Raw genomic sequence first — 27,910 nt, forward strand, 5'->3', positions numbered from 1 at the left:
ATGATTGATTGGCTATTGCTAAATCTACTTAGGGTGTTCTGAAGCAAAACATTGCAAGTGCTTTATTATAAAAGCTAGCAAATGGACCCAGCTTCGCACAAGTTAGAATAGCCCTTAGTTTGATACAGCGAACACTTCAGGCAAACTTACACAGCGGAAACATTGTGTCTGCCCTGTCTGAGTGAAGCCATGCCCACTGGCAACCCGATAACACCCTGAGGGCGGGGTCTGTGCACTCCATTCCTCTGAGGTCCGCCTTCTGCTTGGGCTGCCTCACGGAAGAGCCTATAACAGACCCTATAACTCTGTTCCTCAGCCTGCTAATCTCCTCTGGCTTGAGACTGTATAGACTGCAAAGCTATGTGTTGGTTAGGGATGCCTGCCCCTAGTGGCTGATGATGTTGCTGCAGGCTTCAACCACTTGGACACATTTAAATTAATTAAAATCAATTAATGTGTTTTAAAACCAAAATAACCTTGAGGTCTTCTGTTATTATAGACTAGTTGTTATAAGATCTCTTAATATGAAGTCATTGATTTTAATGTAGTTTTAGAGCATAGATTGAATGCAACAGTGGAATGGAAATCATGCCAGCCATTTTAAAAATAGCATAGATGTCTTCTGTCATTTCTAGTGTCATTATGTTATATCAGTGGTAATTCACCTCATGGACCAAAAAACTAATAGCATAAGTTAATTTATTAGTGAGTGGTTTTGCTTCTCAACCTATTCTATTGACTTTGCTTACAGTGGTTTACTTTGGATGAAGTCTCCAAAGGAAAATTGCATTTAAAACTCGAATGGCTCACATTGATGCCTAGCGCAGAGAATCTTGACCAGGTATTGATTACTGTGCTTTACAATTTAAAACAAGTTGAGACCATATGAATATAGCTAAAAATGAAGACCTGTGTATGCAAATATACATGTGGGCATGCACGCACACAAGTACGTATGTTCTTTCACTCGCACTCTATTTCAAATGAACATGGGAATAACAGCCAGGATTTCCATGGGTATAAATAATTGGAAATTGAATCAGCAGTTCAAAAACAGTATTCAGAATGCCTTAAGAAATGCTGCTCCTCATGTAGGCCCCTACACACAGAATGATTGGTGGTGGAGGACAGCTCCATATTCCTCTACTGTGGGAAGTACGTGTTGGAATCCAGTTTAAGCTGGATCAACTGTGCTAGTGGAAGTGGACTTTTCTGCCCCCTCCTTAGCATGGCAGCCCCTCCAGCCCCCTGAAAATGCTACACAGAGAGTCAGGATACCCTGCTGAATGGGTTGAGCTGTGGTATTGGGGGAGGGGAATCCCCAAAAATTGGGCAGAGGAACCTTCGGCAAGGAGAGCCCTTCTTCTCAAGGAAGGCAGATCCTAGATCCAACCCTAGAAGTGTAACTACTGAAAATGTCTCTGTTTGGGGGATTTCCTTTCCCAGGAAATCCCACTTGTATCTAGTCCTGGGTACATTCGGAGATACATGAAAACATTTCATTTTTAGATGAGTGTTTGCTCTTTCACTCTTTGATATAAAGTAAGAGTATTATTTTTATTTCATAGAATCATAGAATAGTAGGGTTGGAAGGAACCTACAAGGCCATTGAGTCCAACCCCCAGGCCATCGAGTCCAACCCCCTACATTTATTATGTACTGTTACATTTGAATATTCATGCTGTGACTTGCTTTGGTTTTACTTAGGAATGGTGTACAAAATAATTAAGTATGTAAGGGGATAATTAAGTTTTGTATTATACATCTCTAATTTTAGGTGCTAAAAAGCATTAGAGCTGATAAGGACCAAGCCGATGATGGGCTTTCATCAGCATTGCTTATTCTCTATTTGGATTCAGCAAGAAATCTGCCAGTAAGTCTCCTTGTGGTAATAACACTTCTCCTGAATGATTCTTTAATTTTTCTTCTGTCACACATTGCTTACTACTATGCCACTTTTCATCACTAACCCACATTATGCCATGTTTTTAACTACATTTTCATGTGCATTCTGTAACATTAGAATCTTTCTAAGGCAAACCTGCATTCTGGTTAAACTTATTTTGCAAAGCTGGTCTTCTGATTTTGTTTTTTCAGAATGCTATTTCTATAACTTCCAAAATATTTTTGTTAAAGTTGTGATGTTTAAAGAACTTGTACTGAATGATCCTATAAAAGAGAAGTAGGCAGCCCTCAACCCCAACTTCAAATAGAGGAATATTTGCTTGGATTCAAGAGTAGATACTTTTCAGGCTTATATTTGTGATCTTCTAAGGTTGGGGCTGCAGTGCTGTGCACTCTTTGGATCTGCACTCATGGAAGGGATATTTCCATGAATGCAACTCTCCTGTGAATGTGCAAGACATTGCTACCTTCTGGGATAAAGGCTGAGCTAAAAGACCCCAAAATTACCTTTGAGCTGTATCTTTGTGATATTACCTTGTACTGTGTTGGGTAACTGGGAGCTGGTATTCATTCTCCTGTAGTGGACACATTATATCCTGAATGGTTCTGTTGCTCAGTTGATGGAAAATGGGTTTCTTCACATATTTAGGCTGGGTTAGAGATTGCCCCTGCTTCTTGGCTCCACTTACTTCTTCCTTCCGCCGAGATGGTAAACTTATTAAACACCTTATGACTGCCTGTCTTCTGGCAAGCAGATGAAATTACAGTAATAGATCCTAGAATGTACCAAGGTTGATAACGTCATAATGGTAATTTCAAGACAAAATAATGAATGGCTACTGGTGATCTCCAAGTACAGGCTTTTTACACTCTAAACAGTGCTGTGTACCAGTAGTGCATTTCAAAGAGTAAACTTTTGAGCGGTACACTTTCCATGCAGCTGTTAAGGTTGAAACTTGTACTATTTATACTTGTTACATAGCAATTTGTAAAACCATTCTTATTCTCGAAGTAAGTTGTTGCAATATGTGGGTACTAGCTGCTGATGAGAGTTTTCTGGATGTGTGTTGCGGGAATGGCAAATTGATCAGCAACTTCTTTTGAAAAATAGAATTATAATGAAGCTTTTCTATTCCTTTTTCTGTTCTAAGTTTTAAAGTAGATTGTTTATTACAAAACAAACTTGAAACTTTTCAATAAACTAATCCAATGGGACAAGATGTAAAATGTATTGCAGGTAATAATCTGTCTGTACTTTGAGATCTGCAGCTGAGGCCCTTTTCTAGGTGCCTCCTTTATTGGAGGTACTTTATTCAACACCAGAGCAGAGGACTTTCTTGGCAGTGGTGTCCCTGTTATAGAAGGCCCTCCCTAAAGAGGCTCACCTGTCACTTACACTGCAATCCTTTCTACACTGGGTAAAAAGATTTTTATTCACCCAGGCAACTTAATCAGTTGTAAAACTTTCGGATTTTTGTTTTATTATTATTTCTATATTGTGATATGATTTTGGTTGTACACTGCCCTGAAATCCTAAATAGGACGACTGGCAGTATGAAGAGTTAGTTGCTGTAGTGGTTAGAGTGTTGGACTGGGACTCAGGAGACCCAGGTTCTAGTACCACTCGGCCATGAAGCTCACTGGGTGACTTCACTGACTCTCAGCTTAACCTACCTCACAGGGTTGTTGTGAGTATAAAATGGAGAGGAGGAGGATCATGTACACTGCCTTGGGTTCCTTGGGGGAAAGGCAAGATATCAACGTAACAAACATAATTTTTAAAAAACCAATACATGGAAGTGATGGTGCGTATGGTTATAGTAGGACTAATGCCACAACAGTATTATTCAAATTCACTTTATGGTATGCCTTTTAACTTGTTTAAGAAGTGGAAAAAGTTGTATTATGTGGAAACACTTAATACTTCAAGGGTCTTCTCAATCAGAAACATATTTAAGGTAATACGGGGAAAACAGAACATGAGCCAAAAGTGTGACCAATAACGGCTTTGTGTAGTTTTAGTAAGACGTTCAAAGTTTGCTTGGAAGAGATGGAACCTTCTTTCGGGCCCAGATGGGCCCTGGATCTGTCCAAGAAGAGGTTGCACCTTTAATTTCTGCATATTTATTTTTAAACATGTCGAAATTGCAAGTAGATGATCAAATGGTGTATGGATTGCTTCACTGACATCTCATATAAAAGGTATAATAAGGGGTGTTTTAAAGGTCATGTTATTATTATTATTTTTATTAAAATGGTATTGTAACTGAAACAAATAGAGAGAAATTGCCTTGCAGTGCCAATGAGATGAGACCAACAGCCGAAAAGAGATACATACTGACACGCTGACCATTTCTTGTGTGTGCCAGTCAGTAATTTCAGACTCCTTTGACTATTTTCCTTAACTGTGCTAATGGTAAAGCTGTTTGAGCATTCATGCTGCCCCAATCCCATCACTCTCTGCTTTCTCCCATTTCCATCTTCCTAAAGAGTATCTACGAGGGAAACTTTGGGTGTGGATACTTAAAAGAAAGGAGAGCATCGGGACTAGTCTTTTGTGAAAACACTACCTCACTCTATAGAGCACTATTTGTGAGTTCTTGGGTGTTACATGTATATTCTCGTGTTTAATTTGCCAGAGTGGATTAGTGCTACTAAACCCACTTAGCCCTAATAGTGGAATGGTGGAGCATGCAATTTTTGTTTACGTGCATGGTTAAAAGCGTGCATTGTTATACTTTTTACTGCGTTTCCAGATTGTATTATCAACTTAGTTTATTAGGTAAGTTTGCTGATTTTAAGTTAGCCTTTTCAAAAAGTAGCATGTTTATCAATCTATGTGATTCACTAGATGAAATGCTGATATTTGCTTGCAGAGAAATGAAATTGTCATGAATTCGAAGAGTCAACCTTTTTTGTGATTCCTTTGAAAATGAAGTGCAAGTATTTTGTGTGGTGTATGTGAGGGTCTGGAATCGCCTTCATTTGGTTCAAGTTGCACAATTAAAACTGGAAACCTGTTAAATGCCCTTTTGTCATTAAGAAATGGCCCTATAAAATAGGTATTAACACCAGTTGAAAAATATTGACTTTGATTGTGGAGACTGTTACTAAAAAGCCAATAATGCCTTGACAGTTGGTCAGCTGATGGACTTTTAAAGGTGCATCCTTTCTTCATATTCTACAGAAGTTCACATATAACACAATTAGGTTCTAAACCCAAGAAAGGCCTGGATATGCTTTCACAGACTGCAAGGTGAAATGCTGTGACCATTTCTTAGTTGCATAAACAAAACTAAAACAAAGAAGTCTGTGTTAAGACTGGCCCAGATTTTATCATTCTTTCATTAGTGTAACACCAAGAGCCTATTTTCAAATGAGCTCCTATATTCTGTATAATTATTTGTCTGTCCCTTCTGCATTCATTGGCTTTATAAACAGTAATCTATCATTTTGGAGACATTTCCTTTTGGTATTGGTTCCTATTTTTAGGTGTTATCTTTGTGTGTATAGGCATACATAGACTGTTTAGTGTATAAGCAAAAAACTGAAGGATAGTTGTCTTCCTTACTTCAAGAAGCACAAACATAACTTGTCTGAAGTCACTGTCTTAGGTGAATTGGATTTTTTTCTCAAATCCTGCTTAAACACAGAATAATAAGTTGTGATTAACTCTGACAAATACTCACCTCTAATCTCAACATATGCTAGTTACAACCTGAAAGAATTTGGAAGCATGCAGATGTTTATGTTTGAGATAAGATAGCTAGCTTCATAAACAGCCAGTAATACTAATAACACAGGGGAAAGCATGATATTTTGATTCCATGATATCACCATGGCCTTTACCCCTTTTCTTACTGTTTGAATAATGCAGCACTTAGTGCTTCTGACCATATATGAATGTTAAACAGTAGTAAATGTTCAAACTTGCTTTATTCATCTTTAGTCTTGCACCTGGTGTAACGTTTTGGAAACATCTTTAGGGTGTAATCCTGTGCATATCTAGACAGAGAAAAGGCCTACAACTCCCAGCATTCCCCAGTCAGCCTGGCTGGGGAATGCTGGGAGTTGTAGGCCTTTTCTCTGTCTAAACATGCATAGGATTGCACCCTTAATAAACAAGAGATCTGCCCAGGAGGAGAGATACTAATTTCTTCTATGAGCCATTTCTGGTGTACAGTAGAACTGAGCTTGGGGATTGTGAGCAGACCATGGGACTGTGTGAACTCTCCCCTTTTTCATGCAAATCTCCCAACTCTGCACTACCTGGATTTGGTGTTGCATTCAACTATTGCCAACTTGGTTTGCTTCTAAGCTTGCTTTGAGAACCCATCTTTATTCAAGATTCTGAAAGTCAGTTTTGGAGCATGGCCAATTTTGTGATTGACCCAGGTGGGTGATGATCACGTGTAATGCCGAAACCATGTGGTCATGAGGAAATTCATACATGGGAAGAGAGCGTACATAATCCTGTATCTTGCTACTAGTCACTAAATCCTGGCTTCGCTCTACCAACAGAATTATGCCTCCTGTGCCTAGGTGGGGATAACTTATAACTAATGAAGATTTGATCCAGAAAAAAAAAACTTAACAGCAACTTGACCCAAATTAAAGTGGAGTTCATGTTGTCTTTTCTTTTAGAAGTGACTGACCCCCTTCCCTTCTGATAATATAAAGATTCTTTAGCAGACATTACTGTTTGTTTGCATGACAAGAGCATGCAAACTGCAATCCCCCTCTGCCATCAGTTGCTTTTATTCTGATGTTGCTGCCTTCTCTTGATTTAAAGCAGTTACAGTGCTCATTCTAAGTTGGGAAGAATTTTTAAAAAGTAGCGTGAGGCAAAATTTCAGCATGATCATGAACTTTAACATATTTATGATGCCTATGAACTCCTGCAAATAAAGCAGCAAGAACAATCAAGGACTGAACCTTGCATGTCAAGAACCAGTATAGAAAAAAGATGGGATGATTTCCAGTCTAGGGAGACGTAAGTGCAATATAAAAACACTTCTGGGATTGTTTTTTTCTTTTTTCTTTTCTACTCTTACAGGCAATCTTTCTGGTGTAGTGAATACACAATGCACACAGCTATTCCCAGTGGTTTACAGGTGGTGCATAGAGAGAGGCCAAATTCCTGCACATTGTGTGTCCTGCTTAATTCTTACAACATATGGCCAAGATGCCAATGAGACCCATGTGGTATGGGCACAACGGGTTTACATTTTCCTGAGCTGAGGGGAGCATCTCCCTTAGGAAAAGAACACTAACTCATATTGACTGGGCTTGAGTGGGTTACTTTTGTTCCTAGAGAATGAACATATTTTAAGGAGTTCTTATTTACAGAAAAGGACCCATGTCCATTCTCTCTTTTATCTACCTAAGTAAGGATCAAACAATACTGCAACTCCTATATGCCTCACAGGTGTAGTTGTTCAGTCGTTCAGTCGTGTCCGACTCTTCGTGACCCCATGGACCATAGCACGCCAGGCCTTCCTGTCCTGCGTTCTCTCCCGGAGTGTGCCCAAGTTCATATTCATTGCATCGGTGATACTGTCTAGCCATCTCATCCTCTGCCATCCCCTTCTCCTTTTGCCTTCAATCTTTCCCAGCATCAGGGCCTTTTCCAGAGAGTTTTATTTTCGCATTAGGTGGCCAAAATATTTGAGCTTCAGCTTCAGTATCTGTCCTTCCAATGAGCACTCAGGGTTGATTTCCTTTAGGATGGACTGATTTGACCTCCTTGCAGTCCAGGGGACTCGTAAGAGTCTTCTCCAGCACCACAGTTCAAAAGCATCAATTCTTCGGCGCTCAGCCTTCCTTATAGTCCAGCTCTCACAGCCATACGTTACTACTGGGAAAACCATAGCTTTGATTAGACGGGCCTTTGTCGGCAAGGTGATGTCTCTGCTTCTTACTATGCTGTCTAGGTTTGCGGTGATCTTGGAGCCCAAGAAAATAAAATCTGTCACTGCTTCCATTTCTTCCCCTTCTATATGCCAGGAAGTGATGGGGCCAGATGGCATGATCTTCGTTGTTTTAATGTTGAGTTTCAAACCAGCTTTTGCACTCTCCTCTTTCACCCTCAACAAGAGGCTCTTTAGATCCTCTTCGCTTTCTGCCATTAGGGTGGTATCGTCTGCATATCAGAGGTTGTTGATAATTCTCCCAGCAATCTTAATTCCGACCTGTGATTCATCCAACCCGGCTTTTCTCATGATGTACTCTGCATATAAGTTAAATAAGCAGGGCGACAATATGCAGCCTTGTCGTACTCCTTTCCCAATTTTGAACCACTCGGTTGTTCCATGTCTGGTTCTTACTGTTGCTTCTTGACCCTCATACAGGTTTCTCAGGAGACAGGTAAGGTGGTCTGGTACTCCCATCACTTAAGAATTTGCCAAAGTTTGTTGTGATCCACACAATCAAAGGCTTTAGCGTAGTCAATGAAGCAGAAATAGACGTTTTTCTGGAATTCTCTTGCTTTCTCCATGATCCAGCAAAAGTTGGCGATTTGATCTCTAGTTCCTCTGCCTCTTCGAAACCCCACTTGTACTTCTGGTAGTTCTTGGTTCGCATACTGCTGAAGCCTAGCTTGTAGGATTTTGAGCATCACCTTGCTGACATGTGAAATAAGCGCAATTGTATGGTAGTTTGAACACTCTTTGGCGTTGCCCTTCTTTGGAATTAGAATGTAAACTGACCTTTTCCAGTCTTGCGGCCACTGTTGAGTGTTCCAAATTTGTTGGCATATTGAGTGCAGCACTTTAACAGCATCATCTTTTAGGATTTTAAATAGCTCAGCTGGAATACTGTCATCTCCGCTAGCTTTGTTGTTACTAATGCTTCCTAAGGCCCACTTGACTTCACTCTCGAGGATGTCCGGCTCAAGTTCAGTGACCGCACTATCATGGCTATCAGGGACATTCAGATCTTTCCTGTATAGTTCTTCTGTGTATTCTTGCCACCTCTTCTTAATCTCATCTGCTTCTGTTAGGTCCCTGCCTTCTTTGTCCTTTATCATGCCTGTCTTTGCACAAAACGTTCCCTTGAGATCTCCAATTTTCTTGAAGAGATCTCTAGTCTTTCCCATTCTGTTGTTTTCTTCGATTTCTTTGCATTGTTCATTTAAGAAGGCCTTCTTGTCTCTCCTTGCTATTCTCTGGAACTCTGCATTCAGTTGGCTATATCTTCCCCTTTCTCCCTTGCTTTTCGCTTCCCTTCTTTCCTCAGCTACTTGTAAAGCTTCATCAGACAGCCATTTGGCATTCTTGCAATTCTTTTTCTTTGGGATGGATTTCGTTGCTGCCTCCTGAACAATGTTACGGACCTCCGTCCATAATTCCTCAGGCACTCTGTCTATCAGGTCTAATCCCTTAAATCTATTCCTCACCTCCACTGTATATTCATAAGGGATATGATTTAGCTCATACCTGAATGGTTTAGTGGTTTTCCCTATGTTCTTCAATTTAAGCCGAAATTTTGCAATAAGAAGCTCATGATCTGAGCCACAGTCAGCTCCCGGTCTTGTTTTTACTGACTGTATAGAGATTCTCCATCTTTGGCTGCAAAGGACATAATCAATCTGATTTCAGTATTGACCATCTAGTGATGTCCATGTGTAGAGTCACCTCTTGTGCTGTTGGAAAAGAGTGTTTGCTATGATCAGCGTGTTCTCTTGGCAAAACTCTATTAGCTTTTGTCCTGCTTCATTTTGTACACCCAAGGCCATGCCTGCCTGTTATCCCGGTGATTTCTTGACTTCCTACTTTAGCATTCCAATCCCCTATGATGAAGAGGACATCTTTTTTTGGTGTTAGTTCTAAAAGGTGTTGTAGGTCTTCATAGAACCGATCAACCTCAGCTTCTTCAGCATCAGTGGTTGGGGCATAGACTTGAATTACTGTGATGTTCAATGGTTTGCCTTGGATTCGTACTGAGATCATTCTGTCATTTTTAAGATTGTACCCCAGTACTGCTTTTCCCACCCTTTTATTGACTATGAGTACTACTCCATTTCTTCTAAGGGATTCTTGCCCACAGTAGTAGATATGATGGTCACCTGAATTAAATTCGCCCATGCCTGTCCATTTTAGTTCGCTGATTCCCAAGATGTCGATGTTCAATCTTGCCATCTCATGTTTGACCACCTCCAGATTACCTTGATTCATTGATCTGACATTCCAGGTTCCTAAACAATATTGTTCTTTACAGCATCGGATTTTCTTTTCACCACCAGACACATCCACAGCTGAGTGTCCTTTCGGCTTTGGCCCAGCCGCTTCACTCTTTCTGGCGCTACTTGGAAATACCCTCTGCTCTTCCCCAGTAGTATATTGGACACCTTCCGACCTGAGGGGCTCATCTTCCGGCGTCATCTCTTTTAGCCTTGTGATACGTTCCATGGGGTTTTCTTGGCAAGAATACTGGAGTGGGTTGCCATGTCCTTCTCCAGTGGACCACATTTTGTCAGAATTCTCCGCCATGACCTGTCCATCTTGGGTGGCCCTGCACGGCATAGCTTATGGCTTCACTGAGTTATGCAAGCCCCTTAGCCACAACAAGGCAGTGATCCATGAAGGGGTCACAGGTGTAGGCCTCCCATCAATTTCTGCATGATTTCCTTTCTCACCAAATCTCATGCTGCACCGTAAAACAGTACAGAGACAACTAGATGTGACTAATAACTTCATAACAAAATAGTTTTCCCCATAGAAAATAAGAAAATCCTTTGAAATTGAATTATTAAACTGTCTTTTGGGGGACAAAGTAATTAAATTTGCTCTTCCTGTTTTGGGTTACAGCATGATTGCAGAGCTATTTATATATTCTTCCTGAACAACCTAATGTCATGGCTTTTAAAACAGAATTCAACCATTGCAATGTGTTCTGTTTTTTTAAAACCGTGGAGCAGACCAGCACCCTGAACACCTGCTTTATTTATTTTAAAAATGCAAATTCCTGAAACAAAGACCTTCTCCCCTTCAACTTTTAGCGCTGCAGATTTGCCTTAATACATAATAGCTTGCCTGATGCACTTTTTACTGAAATAGAATGAGAAATAGTTAAGGGAAATCATCAGAGGCTGGCTAATCTTGTTTAAACCACTCCTATTTCCACTACTCATATCTCCAAATCCTATAAGAAACTTATATTGTGTTGTAGCAATTTGAAGAGTTTGTGTGAAGAGAATAACAAGGGAGGAGAATCTTAGCCCTGTTGAGAAAAAGGCTATTTGAAATCTGAATATAGCAATTAAAGATGGAATGAGAACAAAAGGCTGTGTCAGATTTTTTTGAAATAACTTTTGTTGTTGTTTTTCCTTTGTTCTGAGAATGTTTGTTTGGTTTCTCGTTGTCCTGTCCTTTATTAACCAAGTGGAACTACTTTGTTGCATGTCTTATTAACCCTTCATATGTTCATTTTCTTCTGATTTAAAAGCATAATCCGTTAGATTATAATCCAGATGCCTTGAAGAAGTCTGCTGTTCAGAAAGCCCTAAAGGTAAACTAATACAGCTTTCCATCTAAAGTCACACCGCTAAATGGAGACGCAAATAGATATTCTAATGTCTAATTTGTGCCAGAGGACATAATGCCTGGTATCAAGAAGTAAGGTGAAGGGGTTTCCCAGGATCCTTCCCAATATTTACAGCAGCAGTGCAAAGTTATGGGAGCCCTTTTATGGCTTTATCCAGAAATGTGCCAAGTTCCTTGGTCACCATTTAGCAAATAGTTTTAAGATTTGCTGAACTAAGCATCTTCTCACCAAACAGGTATATCCTTAGAAAGCTGTGATGAAAGCCGAATTCTTATTATGAAGACGAGTACTAGGAGCGCTAAGAAATTGACACACACTATATAGCCTTGTTAGTTTGAGCGTATTACTTTCGGGAGCATCGTTCTACAAGTAGGCAGGGATCTTCATAGGTAGGTGAGGGACTGTGGCTCAGTGGTAGAGCACCTGCTTTCCATACAGAAGGTCCTAGGTTCCCCAGCATATCCAGGAAGGGCTGAAAAATTCCTGCCTAAAACTCTGGAGAGCTGCTGCCAGTCAGTGTTGACAGTATTGAGCTAAATGGACCAATGGTATAAGGCAGCTTCCGATTTTCCTATGACAAACTGTTGGTGGTGACAATAAATACAGTACTGACAACTAACAAGGGCACCTCCAGTATACTCTACCATAGAAGTAAGTACTTCATAAAGATGTTAGAAATGCAGAATGGGACCAGCCTGTGTGCTCTGGGGAGGATCAGTTTCACTGATTGAAGTGGAGAGCTTGCTTCAAGTGCACACACGTCCATAAGCACACACCACCTGCTCCTCCTTCCCTGTAAACAACCAAGCTGTGAAGCAGGTACAAAACAGATATACCAACCTGTCTCTGTGGAGAAAGAAGTGAGTGAGATAAGTCTCGCTGACTGGCTATTAGGAACAAGCCCAGCCAAAATTTGCAGGCCTCTGTAGATATACTGCTGTTGTACAGCAACGTAACTCTTTTCTGTTTGATATTCCTGGAATATTTATGCATAACTTTATGCGCGCACACTTATAACATTCCTGCCCTTGGAAATGCAAAATACTGAGAAACTTCCTCTATTGAGAAGGATTTTATATTGGTGTAAACTGCAAAAATACATATTTCAGTTACTTTCTGGTAAAAAAAAAAAATCTCTTTGAGCCTTACTGAAGCATTCAGAGAGACTAAAAAGAGAGTATCTTAAGGAAAACCTATGAATGGCGAGAAATAAGAGGAGGTAGTCTAACTACTTGAGAATCAGAAGGCCAAGACATTCAGTAAAAAGTACATTATATCTAGTAAAGGCAAGTGATTGAAGCCTGGCTGAACTATACTTTATACAGAAATAGAGTGATCACTAAAAAGCAGGATATTTACATTTGGGGGACATATTCTGTGGGGAGTGGTATTCAGAGGATCAAAGAAACTCTCCTTTTATTCTCCTGACCACTACAGATGATTAACAATGTTGCTTACATATTTCTTTTTAAATGGAGTATTGGTCCAAGAAATGGAACACCCTTGAAGATGAATTCCAGTAAGAATATCTAATTTGATCAGATTCAAAACATATTGCATGATTTTCCCAATCTAGAAGTTTAAGCTTCAGTAGTGATAAATAATTATCATAAAAAGCAGAATGTTAGCAAAAGCTTATGTAGCAATTAAAACTAAATACAAGTCACTTTTACTTTAAAACTCTGAACAATAGCTTATATGACCAGAAGAAACATGTTTGTTGCCCTCTAATTTCATCTAACATTGCTTAACTTGAGTTTTAATTGTGTTAATTTTACTCTGGAGTCCCAGTTCAAATTAATAATTAACAATCTAGATAATGTATTTAACAGCATTAATAGATGCTTCCAATTAACCACTGTAACTACTTTTTCTTAACAAAAGCTTTTCACTGAGAGTTTGATGCAAAGCATATCAACAGATATTCATGATTGGGGAATGTTTCAATTTCTGTGAAATTGTTGTAAGTCATTGTTTACTTTTGCAGTTTGACCTAATGCTATACAACTGGTGAGCAAGGCTCAGACATGACACATGGTTGGTCTCTAATAAGAGCTGGGTAAACCTATAAGTCATAGCATACCTTCTTTATTGCCCAGAACAATATGCTTTATGATTCTGGCATATAGCTTAAGCATATATTCCATCATACATATATAAAAATAAGCTTTCTAAGCTTGCGCTTTCTCCATATCCCCCATTTGCATGCAGATTGCAACATTCATTTATTTGTTCTGATGTTGCTTCATTGGCTTTAGGGGTTGAATGCTTATTAAGGGATGAGAGGTTGAATTTTATAAAACAGTTCCATTCAAAAAACATACAGAAAATATAGAAAGGGGTCTAAAACTCCAGTTCATTGGTAGTATCATGTGTAAATATTTCAAGGTAGGTCAGTGTGAGTACCGTATGCCCCATAAATTCCCATGAATATATAATGATTTGTAAGAAGTAAAGAGTAATATATATGAGATGGAGGGTGGGGTTCAAAAGCAATGTTAAAGTGATGGAGGTAGAAAAAGAATATATTAAAGGAATGTCACTTTTTCCTCATCTTCAGTCAGGAAAGAAAATAAACAGCAACCCCAATCCCCTTGTCTTACTGACAGTTGGACATAAGGCACAAGAAAGTAAGGTAAGCGTGTACCACCTAAATTTATCTCGATTAGACATACAAGTAGCATGTATTATTCTTGCCCACAAGTGTAGATGTTGCAACCAAAAGTAAGAGATATGTTTATAGTCAACCTGCTTCTCAATAGGAGAGAAAGAGCTAGTTCACACCTGGTGACTGTTTTCTGTATGATGTTTCCCATATATAGGATTACATGTGAATCAGGCTGCTGGCTATTTTGGACTGAACAGCCCACTTTACATAAAGATTTTCTCTCCTAATGCTGAGCAGTGGAGGTGGGGGCTGGGGGACTGGCAAGCTGTATTGAGAGATGGGGAACTGGCCAAAGATGTCGAAACTGATTAAGCAACTGCCAGTTCTGGTACAGCAGCTTCCTCAGTGTTGATCAAGAACTCAGAGCTGCCATATATTTACAAGACCATGTGTTCAGTGAAGCTTTCTTCCATTGTCTCTTGACAAAGGATTTTATATTACAGTAATATGCTCAATAAGGGACCGCGGTGGCTTAGTGGTTAAGACGCTGAACTGCAGACTGGAAGGTCGGCAGGTCAGCAGTTCGAGACCCGGGTGCCGCGTGACGGAGTGAGCTCCCGTCTTCAGTCCCAGCTTCTGCCAACCTAGCAGTTCGAAAGCAAGAAATTGCAAGTAGATAAATAGGTACCGCCTCAGCGGGAAAGGTAACAGCGTGTCGTGCACCTCGGTGTTCAGTCATGCCGGCCACATGACCACGGAAGCGTCTTCGGACAGCGCTGGCTCTTCGGCTTAGAAACGGGGATGAGCACCGCACCCTAGAGTCGGACACGACTGGTTGGGGACACCTTTACCTTAATATGCTCAATGCTCAGTATGATCAGGCGGGGAATAATAGGCAAGATTCAATGCTGTACTGTGGTCCCAATTCAAACCGGGAAGGCTGCGTCTTCAATTTGCATTAGGAAAAAATACTCTTCCTGGTATTTTAAAAAAATGAGTGAAGTTTGTATTGTGACCCATGCTGAAGACTTGTATATTTATCATTTTTGTATTCTATCTGTCCTTCATGGAGCCCAAGACCTCATAAAAGGGTTTAGTCTTCCTCATAAGTGTGAGTTAGGTTAGGCTAAGAGATGGTGATTTGCCCAACACCAGCCAGTGAGCTTCATGGCCAGAACAGAGATTTGAACTTGGGTTTTCTACATCCAGACTCACACCCTAACCCATATACTACATAGGCTCTGGAATAGGCTGGAAAATTAGCTTTAAATCTGTAATAGACACTTTCACAGCATCAACTATTGAAGCTATGTGATTTATCCAGTGACAGTCAATATGAACTCTACTTTTTTCAGAGTGAGGTTGCTTTGTAACATGAAAGTGGGAAGTGCATCTCTTCTTTTCCAACCAGCACAGAAAAGCAGAAAGTTGCAGGCACTGGGGCTTGATCAGGTGGGGAATAATAGGCGAGATTCAATGCTGTACTGTGGTCCCAATTCAAACCGGGAAGGCTGCGTCTTCAATTTGCATTAGGAAAAAATCCCATTTGTTCCAGCTTTTCCCCTAACGCAAATTGCAAGTGTGGGGCGCCTTGTCTGAATAGGGAACACAGTGAGGGGCAAAGGGTTAAAGCTCCTGTACCTCTTACACCAGGGTCCCAATCCAAATCAGGCACCCAGTGCCCACAATTTGCTGATTTCCTGTGCTGGCTGTAGAGGAAGAGATGTACGTCTCTCTGCAACCAGCACACAAGCCAGGAAAGAGTGGGCAGGGCAAACTGCAGACCTTTTCCTGGTGTAAATGGCAATGGGAGGCCCCTCTTATATGGATGGCTAGAGCATCTGTGTACGCACAAACGTGTGCGGGGAGGCCTCGCCCAATTTTTGGCTCAGGCCTCACCCACCGCTGCTATTCGGCCCGTGGCACATTACTCTCAAGGAAATGTAGCCCTTGATGGGGGAAGTTCCCCATCTCTAGTGCAAGCTGATCTTGTTTTAGCCATGAATTTTAATAGAGACATCTCCTGATCCCTGAATAGATTCGCTACAAGACCAATGAACCAGTGTGGGAAGAAAATTTCACTTTCTTTGTTCACAATCCTAGACGGCAAGAACTAGAAGTTGAGGTAAGATGTTCCTTGCTTTTTAGTTCTCTGGGGTCTTTGCTCTCTCTTTTTTATACCAGTCCCAGCTTCTGTCTAAGGAATACCTTCCAATATCTGTGGGTTATATTCCTCCTTCCCCATCTTGTATTTTTAATTCTAGAATACCTGAAGTACCATGGGAACAACTTCCACGGGATGGCCATGTTTGTTGCAGCAAAAAAGTCTTGCGGCACCTTACAGACTTGCACATTTATTATGGCATAAGTGTGCATGGATTAGTCCACAAATGTTTATACCACGATAAATGTGTTTAATTGTCAAGTGGTTCAAGATGCTTCATTGTTTGAACTAGTAGGGGTGGTACTGCCTTGGAAAAATCTGTGCTACTTCTGCTGAGGCTGGACAGTTTACATAATGAAACTGGATTTACTAGATTCAAATAATGACATTTTGAATAGCTTCTGTAATGTGCATATTGGCGGTCACAGTAAAAGTGGCTTTTTGTGGAGCTGAATTTTGGGGTGCATGGAGAGAGGAGGGCAATAAACTAAAGCCCCCAGCTGTAAAAACAAACAAAAATCACTGTTAAACTCAACTACTATTACTGGTGGTGGAATATATTTTTGAAAATGTTGTTTGTCTTTCACCTGGGAAAACTCAAGGCACCTAGCAGCATTTTTGCTTGAATTCATTCTCAGCAGACTTTTGCCTTTTTTTCATAAAATTAGGACAATATAATAATCAGCTTTTTCCCATGCAGTCAATAACTATTAGTGAGTAAGCATGAAGTTTTGTATTTTTAAAAAGGCTTTTAATTTAAATGTAACCATTCCTCTTTCTCTTTTTTCTGTAGGTCAAGGATGAACAACACCAGTGCTCTTTGGGAAATTTTAAGCTTCCTCTAAGCCAACTTCTTGCAAGTGAAGATCTAACTATGCACCAGAGATTTCATCTTAGCAATTCTGGTCCAAACAGCACTGTAAACATGAAGATTGCTCTCAGGGTATATTATAAAATCTCTCTAAATGAATATATGTTTAAGAATTGTGTGATGATATGCTGTCTTTGGAAGGAAAGAAAGCTACTACTATCTATGTTATGTGTTTCCAAGGGATGGGGAAGAGAATTATAGCACTGTGGGTTGGATCCAATAGTGTTGTTCTGCCAGCGGAAGGGAAATTGCTGACGGAACGGATTTCTGTTCCTCCCTGAATCCTCCCGGGTGCCCACCAATTCTTCTCCAGAGGGATAGGGGACACTACAGAGCATATTGGGGGGGGCATGGGGGGCTGCAGGGGTGAGGAGAGGACAGGGAAATCCTGGTGCACAAGCGGACTTCCCCCATGTGGCATTAGATTCAACCCTGCATAATTAGTTGGGAACTACAATCCATCATTTATTTTATATGTAGAGTTACGAATGAAACAGCAAACATTCTTTAAAATAAGATTGCAGACACCTGGGAAAGTACCATGGTCTTCCATACTTTGGGGCTCAGGGGTAGAGCACAGGTTTTGCATATAGCAGATCCCAGGTTCAGTCATCGGTATCTGCATTTAAAAACATCTCAGTTAACAGGATTGGGATTCTCCATAACTTATGAAATATCTATAAAGCTGTTCAAAAGTAACTGTGTTCAAGGAGTAACTTCAACAAAGATGACGGCAGGCTGAGAAAGGGATTGATGGCAGGGGGTACAACCATATTGAAAGGAATAACAAAGTAGCCAGTGCTTGACCAATGGAGGAGGTTGGACTGTTGTGTACTTTTAATATATTTATGGGCAATAGAAACTTCCATGGAAGAGAAGAGACAAGTGCTGCACTGAGAGCATTTTTGCCGCAGAATGCAAAAAGAGTACAACCTATATTCATGTACCTAGAGCTTAGTCAGTTGGATTTTTCCCACCATAGTGGAGAATGGGGGGGTGGGGGGGGGGAGTAGCAAGATTTCTACTTGGCCAGATCTCTGTGGCAGAGATCACATTAGGGATCTTTCAGGGATGTTTGTACAGAATCATTTATGCAGATAGCAGGAATAGCTGTTTGGCTCACAAAGCACTCCCCAAACAGTTTTGTCCAGACTTAAGGTCTGGACCTGTGTTGATTGCTTTGTAATCTGTTTATGTAAATAGGTTTCTACTCTTTATGTGTAGGTTTTGTAATATTTATATCTTAATTCAGCTGCATGTGAAGCTCTCTTTTGGAATTAATGTTATGTTCTTTGTTCTGTGGCTGCTAGATCCTTTCGCTTGAAAGGCAAGAGCGGTCTCCAGACCACCAACACTCAGCCCAAGTGAAGAGGCCCTCAGTTTCCAAAGATGCAAGAAAAGGTTCTTTCAAGCCTCAGGTTCCCATTTCTCCAGCAGCTGACTTGAACAAACCCCCTACTTCCACAGCAACAGATGCTGATAAAAAGACTGATGTGGCTGAAAAAAGCCATCCCTCAAATCCTAGTCCTCAGTGGCCAACAGATCTCAGCAGAAGTTCCTCCAGTCTTCTTGCTTCCAACTTGAGCTATTCACCCAGCCACCTTTCAGTCAAAGAACCTACTCCAAGTATAGCTTCGGACATATCACTACCCATTGCCACGCAGGAGCTGCGGCAGCGACTGAGACAACTTGAAAAGTACAGACCTAATTTTTTTTATATTGTTATGAAGTCATAGATCCAAACCTATAAAATCAATGTCCTTTACACATCAAGTTACATAGTCCATACCATGGGGCATTGTGTTGCAGGAAAACCAGATGCACTAACATCAGTGTGCCTTTAGAGCAAGCTGACTTGGAATGAAATTCCTTCCTGTTTCCAAATATACTAATTGGTTAGGGTCTGAGCATAAAGCAAAACCTATGCAGCAAGTCTTTGCAAGTGAAATGTTACTTTTTCTGAAAGTACAGTCACATGTTGACAGTGCTTGCATTATTTTATTGACTGTTTAGTATTACAAACTCAAACTTGGATTGGTGTTTGAAATAAGGATTGTGCAGCTAGATCATGGCTGGCATCCTTGGACTATAAATAGGAACAAAAACCCCAGTGCACAGATAAATCGTTGAGTGCAATATTATCTAATGAAAATGTATGTGTTACTACTGTAATAAATGTAATAGTCGCACCAGAGAGGATATCAGTTAAGGAAAGAGTTGGTATTTCTAGAATTGCATTTCCTTTCGTAGGCATGGTGTAAATTTTACTTTTATAAAATAGATTCAATTTTGATTGGTACAGTCTTGGCTCCTTCAAGACCAAATCTAAGACATCTGGTGAGGATCCTTTTTTAAACTAATTTGGATATCTTGTCTTGCCTGATAACTTCTCTGTATCATGCTTTTCAGAACTTAGAAGTGTTTCTCCATTCACATGGATAAGCTAGTGAATGGAACAGAATGTATAGTTCACAGCTTTCTTAGACATATTTATATAATAAGCAGCCTTTGTTGCTTAAAACTGTCCCTGAAGACCAGTTCATGCCATCTGTTGGCATCTGCACACAACAGCAATTCTTTTATATACTGTATTTGTATATTTGAATATAACCTCCACTGCATAGAAGATAAATCTGTTATTATTATTATTATTCAGATGCTTTTCCTAAACAAACAAACAAACAAACAAACAAAAACTCAAGGCAAACCTGCATCACTACTTTGAGATATGATATACCCTCTACTGGGTGTATACAGGAAGAAAAGATGCGTTAAAACAATATTGTAGTATGACTTCTGAAACTGAAACCTTGTATCCTTCCTTCTAAGAAATAAAATATTCAAGAAATCTTAGATAAACAGGCAGCTCTCTCTTTTTTTATGCAAACTGTTTTCCCCATGGCAACTAAATACTGATTGCTAGTATTATGCTTTTCACAGTGGTACAACATTAGGACAGTCTCCGTTGGGACAGATTCAGTTAACAATTCGTCACAGCTCACAAAGAAACAAACTTATGGTGGTGGTTCACACATGTAGGTAAGTATAATTTTGTGCCTTCCTATATCTTGGAGCAAAACTCTGACATTACAAAGAAATGAATAGGCTCTTTCCCTCTTGAGGCTACAAACTGGAGTAGAATAATAATCAAAAGCCAGATTTACATGCAGCTGTATTCACCAAATGTATATTTGCCATTGGCTTGCTGCTGTTGCAAGATTTGCTATATTCAATAGAGGTAAGCATTTTTTTCAATACCATCAGCCATATTTAGAGGTATATCATGGCACCACAGCTCACTTATAGAAGCTTCATAATTTATGTAATTTGCATGAATATGGATGGATACCAGGCTATTTCACCAGAAGGGCAACCTTACTTGACTAGAATACCAATACTGTTATAAAGGGGATCATATCCTTTTGGGAGACTACATGCTTTGCATGTATGATGCTCTAATTGTGCCCCCAGCACCACTAGTTGCAGGATCCCAGATAACAGGACTGGGAAAGGTCTCTGGGGAGCTTTCTGTCCATTGGGGTTGACAATACAAGACTGGGTGGACCATTTGATCTGTCTCCAGTACATGATACTTATGCCCTGAATATTGCTTTTCCAAGTCCTGTACACTATTAGATTGTGTTATCCCAAAGAATACTAGTTATGAGGTTCACCGTATTTGCTGTCTCACTGCTGAGCCATTCAAATACTCTGTGCTTAATTTGTGACCTTTAATGGTTAAAAACTATTTTGAATGAAAGCTGAGATACTAACAGGTTTTATGAGCTTCCCCTAGAGAAGGTACAGGCAGCTCATGCAATTACCACTTATAAACCAGTTTACCACTTGTAAACCAGAAGATTACAGTCCTATACTAAAATCTGGATTAAGTTGACAGGAAAGAAAAGGTTAGTTTAATATTGCCCCGTAATCTATAGGGTAAAACTCTGTGCTCATGCTGGTGTGTGCGCACACACACACAGCTCTGTCTAATGAGACTTGGAGCAAGAAATGGGGAGGCGGTACTCCATTATCCCTACAGTTTTCTGGCCTTATTCCAAAGATTTCCCTGAATAGTGACCCCAAGAAGAAACAACGCCATTTCCTAATAGCCCATGTTTGAGAAGGCAGTTAGGAGAGGAAAGCTCCTTTGTCTTGTCCTTCATGTGGCTTGTCGACAGCCCTCTACAACATCAGCACTCCACTCGTCCTAGCTTTTCTCGGCTTGAAAGGCAGCTGTGACAGACTCCAATCAGTGGGAATCTTCTGTCTGGGAAGCAGGAGAGTAAGGGCATATAGGCAGGCAATTGGGAGGGGAGAGCTGAAGCAACAACGGTATAGAAAGAGCTGGCCTGACATGGCACATGCTAAGAGCTAGAGTGTGTACTGCTTTTTATTTGTACTTTGCCCTGATCTGGTTATTTTATGTTCTTTGGTCACAGAAATCTAATCGCCTTTTCAGAGGAAGGGTCTGACCCCTATGTTCGAATGTATTTATTGCCCGACAAGAGGAGATCAGGAAGAAGAAAAACAAGTGTTTCAAAGAAGAATTTAAATCCAGTGTTTGATCAAGCGTACGTTGCAATCTCCGCTTTCTGCTCTTACAACGTGGAGTTGACACACTCATTAAACTTCCTTTGCTTGCACTGAAATAGAAGGAGAACCTTTTAAGAGTAAATCACTTCCAAAGTCCTTTCTAAGTTTTATTTTTTTATCACCTACTAATAGCCTTATGTTCTGTCAAAACCTAATAGAAATGGTTTCAGTAATTTACTGCTATTAGGACTCTAGTGATAGCTGCATCAGAAAAGGTAAAGGCCAAAACTGGCCGTTGGTTTATGCTTATAGCCATCAATGAAATAAGATTTTAGATCAGGTGTCTTTGTGCCAATGGAGGCCCAATGAAAGGATTTTGATGTCAAAGATAATTTGGCAAAAAATCGTTTATATATGATCAGTTTAGGAATGTTATAAAGAGCTGCAAGCTTTTGAATTTAACAGAATTCTCAGGAAGAATGCAAAGGTAAGAATTTCCAGGAACGGCTTTGAAATGTTTTGTGCAGATTTTAAGATTCAGGCAGAGACACCAAAAAACAAATAAATTTTCAGGGCGAAGTGCTCACCTTAAGGCAAAAGGCAGTTTTTGTCCTTGAATATTTTCTCATGTGAGTTTAGTTGCGCTCTCAAAGGCTCCTTGCAGATTTTCAGGGACCTTTTCTGTAGTTCTATGGGTTAGATATAGGATTTTTAAAAAATGAAGCCAGTGATACTAAAGCAGCTGATATCCCGAATGCTTTATTATGTACCTTATTCTGTGTTTCAGAATAAGACACAGAAAAGATGCCTTATTCTGTATTTCACTTCACAAGCACAGCAGTGCAGATTTCCAAAGCCTCTTATAATATTATCTCTGAAATGTTTTTCCTTTCTCAGCTTTGATTTCAGTGTTTCATTATCTGACCTGCAGAGGAGAACACTAGATGTAGCCGTGAAGAACAGTGGTGGTTTCTTGTCCAAAGACAAAGGGCTGCTTGGTAAGGTAAGTTGCAGACAAAAGAAACATAGGTGCACAAAGAAACACTGGGACACAGGTGCAGCTAATTCTGAGTTAAAATGTTCTGACCTGAGTCTGTGCCCATCAGCTTCAGCAAGAGCTTAATTCTTTTCATTGCTTCATAATATAGGTACAGTCCCATAAAAGAACTGTGCAGAACTCAAGTCCTGAAGCAAAATTTGGCAAAATTCTGTGTCCCTGTAACAATGCTCCTTTAAGGGCACAATCCTGTGGCTGCTAGACAGCGTCTATATAGCCATAGAATTTTTTGCTTTCTGGGAACCGACCTCGGAGCCAGTGCTCTGAGGTTGGTTCCCAGAAAACCAACTGCCCGCCTCCTCCTCCACCAACTTGTAGGTAGTGCAGTTCATCCCCAGCTCCACACTTGCAAGAGCAGCGTGGAGCAGCCAAAAAGGTGGGTGTTCTTTTGGGAAGGAAATGCTGTTATGATGCTTCCTATGCGCCACATGGCCTCCTCCCGTCCCCTGGCGCTGCAGGGCACCCTGGTTAGGAAGCTGAAATCGGCCATCTAGCCACAAATGCAGGGCTGCTGAAGCGCAGAGAAGATCCCCTCCGCACTCTGCCTCCCCTGCATTGTATAGTCAGTTGCCCATAGGATTGTGCACTAACTGATCTATCTAGTTCGGGTTGAGAGGAGCTCACACAATGCTGAGATCTTAGCAAATGCTTCTGCAGTGTTAAATGGGTGGTAATCTTTTTTTATTTAAAGATCTTTTAAGGTAAATGTAAAATGCTCTATCTGATGAAGAAGCAATGGAAGATATTTCAACTATGTGTTATGTGGTTCCATTTCTGAAAATGTGCATGATAGGTTCTTAAGTTTCCTTTATAAATTGGTCTTGTCAATAAAGTGGATTTTCTTCTTGCTAACAATAACCAAGATCTCCTAAATGGTGACTGCCTATTCTTTGCCTGCTGTGAGATGCAGTCAGTTATACTTAGGTGTGAATGTAATCAGTTGTAGTCTGGATATTTGATATGTTAGCTGATGCCTTTAAGTTTCTGCTGAAGCAGTTTGTTTTAAAAGTTTGCTTTTAAATTGTTTTTGATTCTGGTGTGATCTTTTCACTTGTAATTATAGCCTCATTGTTATGCCCTATGGCGAAGCAATGTTTTTTTAACAGATGGAGAGGGCAGGCTAGTGTGGACACAGCAAACTTGGATTTTCAAAAAGCTCGCAAGACTGCGTCGGAAGTAGAAGAAATTGATAGATCCTTTTGTGTATCAGCTGAAAGAAGGAAGCAGAATATTTTCAAACAGCCCTTCTTGACTATCGTTTTAATTGCACAATAAATATGCAGTTGTTTCAAGGAATCCAAATGCCTTTCCCCTAGCTAGTATGTCTATCTGCAGGAAAAAATTTGCTTGCAGCATTCACGAAGCAGTATTTTTCAACTCTTCTCACACCTAGAACAGCAGTTGCTGTGAGTAGTGTGGAATGTATGCGCAAGTGCAATAAGCACGGTTGGATATGTGATAAGTCAGAATGCTTTTTCTCATTTCTTCGCCTGTTGACTGCCCATGACATTACAAGCAAGGAGAGGTACCTTCTCCTCTCCCATCCCGATCTTGTCTGTGATATTTTATGAACTTAAACCCCTTTCCCCCCTTTGTATACAGAAAGCCATTTGGCTCTGAGATGGTCCTGCATTTGGGACCAGGTAGGCAAGACTAATAAGCACCTATCGATGAGTTGAGACCTCTCCCTTGAGCCCCAGTCATCTTCGTGCCTTGGTTAGGGAGGGCAGGACTTGGTCAGAGCTCCTCCAAAAAGTTGAAAAATGCATACTTAAACAGAGAAAGAAAAGGGGTTAGAGAACAGAAGAGCTTTAAGCCTCACATCAGCTGGGAGCCAGAGGCCTACTGACTCTAATGGGTAGGGAAGGGATTGGGAAGGCACACAGTGGATCTGGACAACCACCTCCATCCTTGACACTGCCTATAGTTGCTGAATGTGGCCTTCGCCAAAGTCACCAGCCATTACATCAGTAGTGAGGGGGGCAGGGCTCCACTCAGCCTTGTCTCCTGACCACTAACTTGGGAAGCGTGCATCTAGAAACAAGCCTTTCCTCTCAGGTGAGGTCACAGTTGTCTCCTGAGTTGTCTCCCTATCTCTGTATGACATACAGTGTATTTAATGGAGGCGGAGTGAGGGTATAATGAAGGTGATGGGTGGGAGCTATTAAGACAAGTAGCAGTACCAATGCTGGGTTCTACCATTAAGCCTCACCACATCCCAGGGGAAGGAGAATGTCCTCCTTCCTATAAGAGAAGAAAAGGGAATTCTTCCCTAGTGAACTTGCATTATTCTCATAGGCAGGAGGGCTGCCCACCCAGGCCATGATGCACTGTGTAAAAACCCAAGTTTCTCTGAAACTAAAATAGTAGCGCCAGCTGATGGTGTCTTGCCCTGTTTGAGCAAGCTGATCATCATTCCCCTGTCCCCTCCTCTGCTTCTCAATCTCCTGGTTTCAAACTTCCCAGGCAAGATGTGAGAAGACATCTCCTCTCCTCTGAAGGTGCTTATTTGCTCTGCTTATGTGAGCCCAGAGGTGTGAACCCTGAGTTGAATGGCCTCCTGCTATGAGAAAAACAGACATTCATCAGCAAGAAAAAGTCTTGCATTTAGCTGTCTTCTGTAGACACTGAATGCGCTGAGCTGGGGGAAGGGGAGGAGTGGGAGATTCCAGAGTCAAAGGCTTGTGTCACCCACCTTTTCATCTTAGGGCATGTGTTCAAGTAGGTTCAGTTGTACATTTGCTCTGATCCACAGCAAAGGCTTACATGCACTGTTTACTATGTTGCTGAGCGGTGATGCTATTAGATTCAGGCTTTTGAAGCTATGGAGCTTATATTTCAAAACCAGAACCTAAAATTACTCCCACGAGACCCTAACGCATCCAGACTTTTCTGATCTGATCTAGCTTCTTTTCTCTCTCATAGGTATTGATACCTCTGGCTTCTGAAGAACTTTCTAAAAATTGTACCCAGTGGTAAGTACAATCAGCATGACCCTCTTTCCATCTTATCTATTTTTTATACCTTCAGTAAGACTGTTTTGCTTTCTTTCACCTTGTAGGTATGACTTGACAGAAGATGGAACAAGGCCACACGTTGCACCTTAGGCAACTTTGGGTGGCAGAAGCTCCTGTTAACACTCATTTGCCACCCTTTATATATTTTATCAGCATTGTTCACAAAGATGTACCAATATTATTTTTTTATAACTCTTAGTTATTAGGCCCACCACCACTTCTCAGCCATTTTATAACACCTGGACATTTTATGTAGGCTTAAGTCAGTTTAATTGTAGATCTTGTTTTCTTCATTTGTTACAGCTGTTTTAATGTGCAATAGGGTTTGTAGAGTAACCATTTGTTTAAATGGAACCTTTTATGGCATTTGTATCCTTGAAAAAAAGTGAGAAGACATTTATCTGTTTTTCCTACCTTGTTTCGTATCTCACCAAGGTGTCTGCCATGTAAATAGATACTATTTTTTAGAATGAATTTTCCTCTGGTTTGAAGGCAGAAGAAAATGTCAAAGCAAATGGACACTTTCTTCTAAACGCATGCTATAAAATCTGAAGACTGTGTTTTGCGAATGGTTTTAGCAGCAAATGGTCTTAATCTTACTAATATTATGGATTTATGGATTTCTTCTAAAAAAAAAGGCTGGGAGAAATTAATGTAATGGATAGCCCACATATTTCTGGCCTTAAAGGCTTGCAAAAGAGGAGAGTACAAAATATTAACTTTTTAATATTTATATAGAAATGTATTCTTGGAATTTCATTCAGTTAATGCATATAAGTCACAAATTCATTCAGATATTATAAAGAAAAGTATATATAAATGCTGTATAAATAAGATTATCAAGGTCCTGAAATCACAGTATATTCATCTGGGGTCTCCTATGATGGGAAAGTGAAGGCTTCAGTAGCACAATGTTTTTATGCACTTTGCAGTCATTGCTTCCTGTTAGTTTATTTGCCTCACCCATAGTACCAGAAAATTGTCTATGCAACAGTACAGTTAAGGTGTATTACAGATTAGGGTTTGATAACCACCCTGATGATCTAACATTTCTGGTGGTGGCACATTGATTGCTACAGATATGAAATTGTTTCACTGGGTCTTTAATAGATGTTTGTTTATTGAGGTCATAAAATGCCAGCAGGTCTGTTGTTGTTAAAGTGGAACTCAAGTTAAAAGAAAGCTCCAAACCTAGATTTCTGGCTGACTCTTTCCACAGTTGCTTCAATGCTGCCTGTAGCAGTGCTTCGAGCAGTGATCCCTGTTTGGGTCTGACCCATGTAAAATAGTCACATTCCATTTAAACACTACTGCATTCTGCTTCAGGGGCCATCACCACAGTTAATTATTCAGGACACAATCCTATGCATGTTTAGACCAAAAAAAGCCCTACAACTCCCAGCATTCCCCAGCCTATAGGATTTTTTCCTGTCTAAACATGCATAAGATTGCACCCTTGTACACCACCAGTAAGGAGCCTGTCACAGGCGATTGAGACAATAGCGTTTTTCACAACTTGTGCTAAACCCAACGTTGAATCTGGAGTGCGTCGCTTCTAAATGAAGATAAAGCTGTAAAGAAAGTAAAAGAGCCATTTAAAATCAAATGTATGTTCTAATCAGTGTAGCCTTCTCATTTGATTTTTACAGGCCCAGGAAATGCAAGAGCAGTTTGCAAAAATGGACTTGATTATGATTTGAGAGTGAACTTTTCGCTTCATTTTATTCATTGTTGCTTTCAGAACAGAATCAGTGGAGCATTGTATCTATTCATATATATTTTTGAAAACTTTCTCAGACGTTTTTAACAAAATGTACATTTTTGTGTTTTAACCTAAAAGACAGTGCAGTTCCCCAGCTGTCAGTAGCCTCACATTCTTGGGTAAATATGCAGTTGCTTTTTAAAAACAGAATAAAACAACAATTTATTACAAGTCTGATGGTCTTAGGATGGCTTTGGCTACAAAATAACTTTTAAGGGTGAATAAACTTCTGGAATATTAGCTTTAAAATCAAACTTACAGAACCTTAATTCTAGTGTAGACAGTTGGTATAATCTTGCAGGAATCTCTCCTTCACAAGCACCATTCAGTTGAGCTTGCACAGAAGATGTTCCCATTGTGCCCTTTAAGTACACTACTAAGAATACCAAAGTGCCTGTCATAAACATAGCAGACTGTTCATACCAAGTTTTAAAAACAGATTCATTT

At 40.3% G+C, this 27,910-nt stretch overlaps 1 protein-coding gene across 3 annotated transcripts in view; it reads left to right on the forward strand.

The window, feature by feature from the left end:
* The window catches only part of ESYT2 (extended synaptotagmin 2), a 93,330-nt gene extending 66,964 nt beyond the window's left edge, over nt 1-26,366 (forward strand). The window contains exons 12-24 of one of the 3 annotated variants that reach the window (XM_084859280.1): nt 752-841; nt 1,778-1,873; nt 4,396-4,497; nt 11,350-11,412; nt 14,009-14,083; nt 16,095-16,181; nt 17,014-17,163; nt 18,402-18,787; nt 20,032-20,130; nt 21,534-21,665; nt 22,525-22,630; nt 25,610-25,659; nt 25,746-26,366. In XM_084859280.1, coding sequence (XP_084715406.1) covers nt 752-841; nt 1,778-1,873; nt 4,396-4,497; nt 11,350-11,412; nt 14,009-14,083; nt 16,095-16,181; nt 17,014-17,163; nt 18,402-18,787; nt 20,032-20,130; nt 21,534-21,665; nt 22,525-22,630; nt 25,610-25,659; nt 25,746-25,791 — 1,482 coding nt within the window. In that variant the 3' untranslated portion in view covers nt 25,792-26,366. The remainder of the gene's footprint in view (nt 1-751; nt 842-1,777; nt 1,874-4,395; nt 4,498-11,349; nt 11,413-14,008; nt 14,084-16,094; nt 16,182-17,013; nt 17,164-18,401; nt 18,788-20,031; nt 20,131-21,533; nt 21,666-22,524; nt 22,631-25,609; nt 25,660-25,745) is intronic. The other 2 variants (XM_084859278.1, XM_084859279.1) reach the window with 2 other exon arrangements.
* Nucleotides 26,367-27,910: the final 1,544 nt, after the last annotated feature.

This window comes from Heloderma suspectum, chromosome 5 (assembly GCF_057233095.1).
Source record: "Heloderma suspectum isolate Gila_16-S chromosome 5, 16-S_ref, whole genome shotgun sequence".
In the NCBI taxonomy this organism is placed as follows: Eukaryota; Metazoa; Chordata; class Lepidosauria; order Squamata; family Helodermatidae; genus Heloderma; species Heloderma suspectum.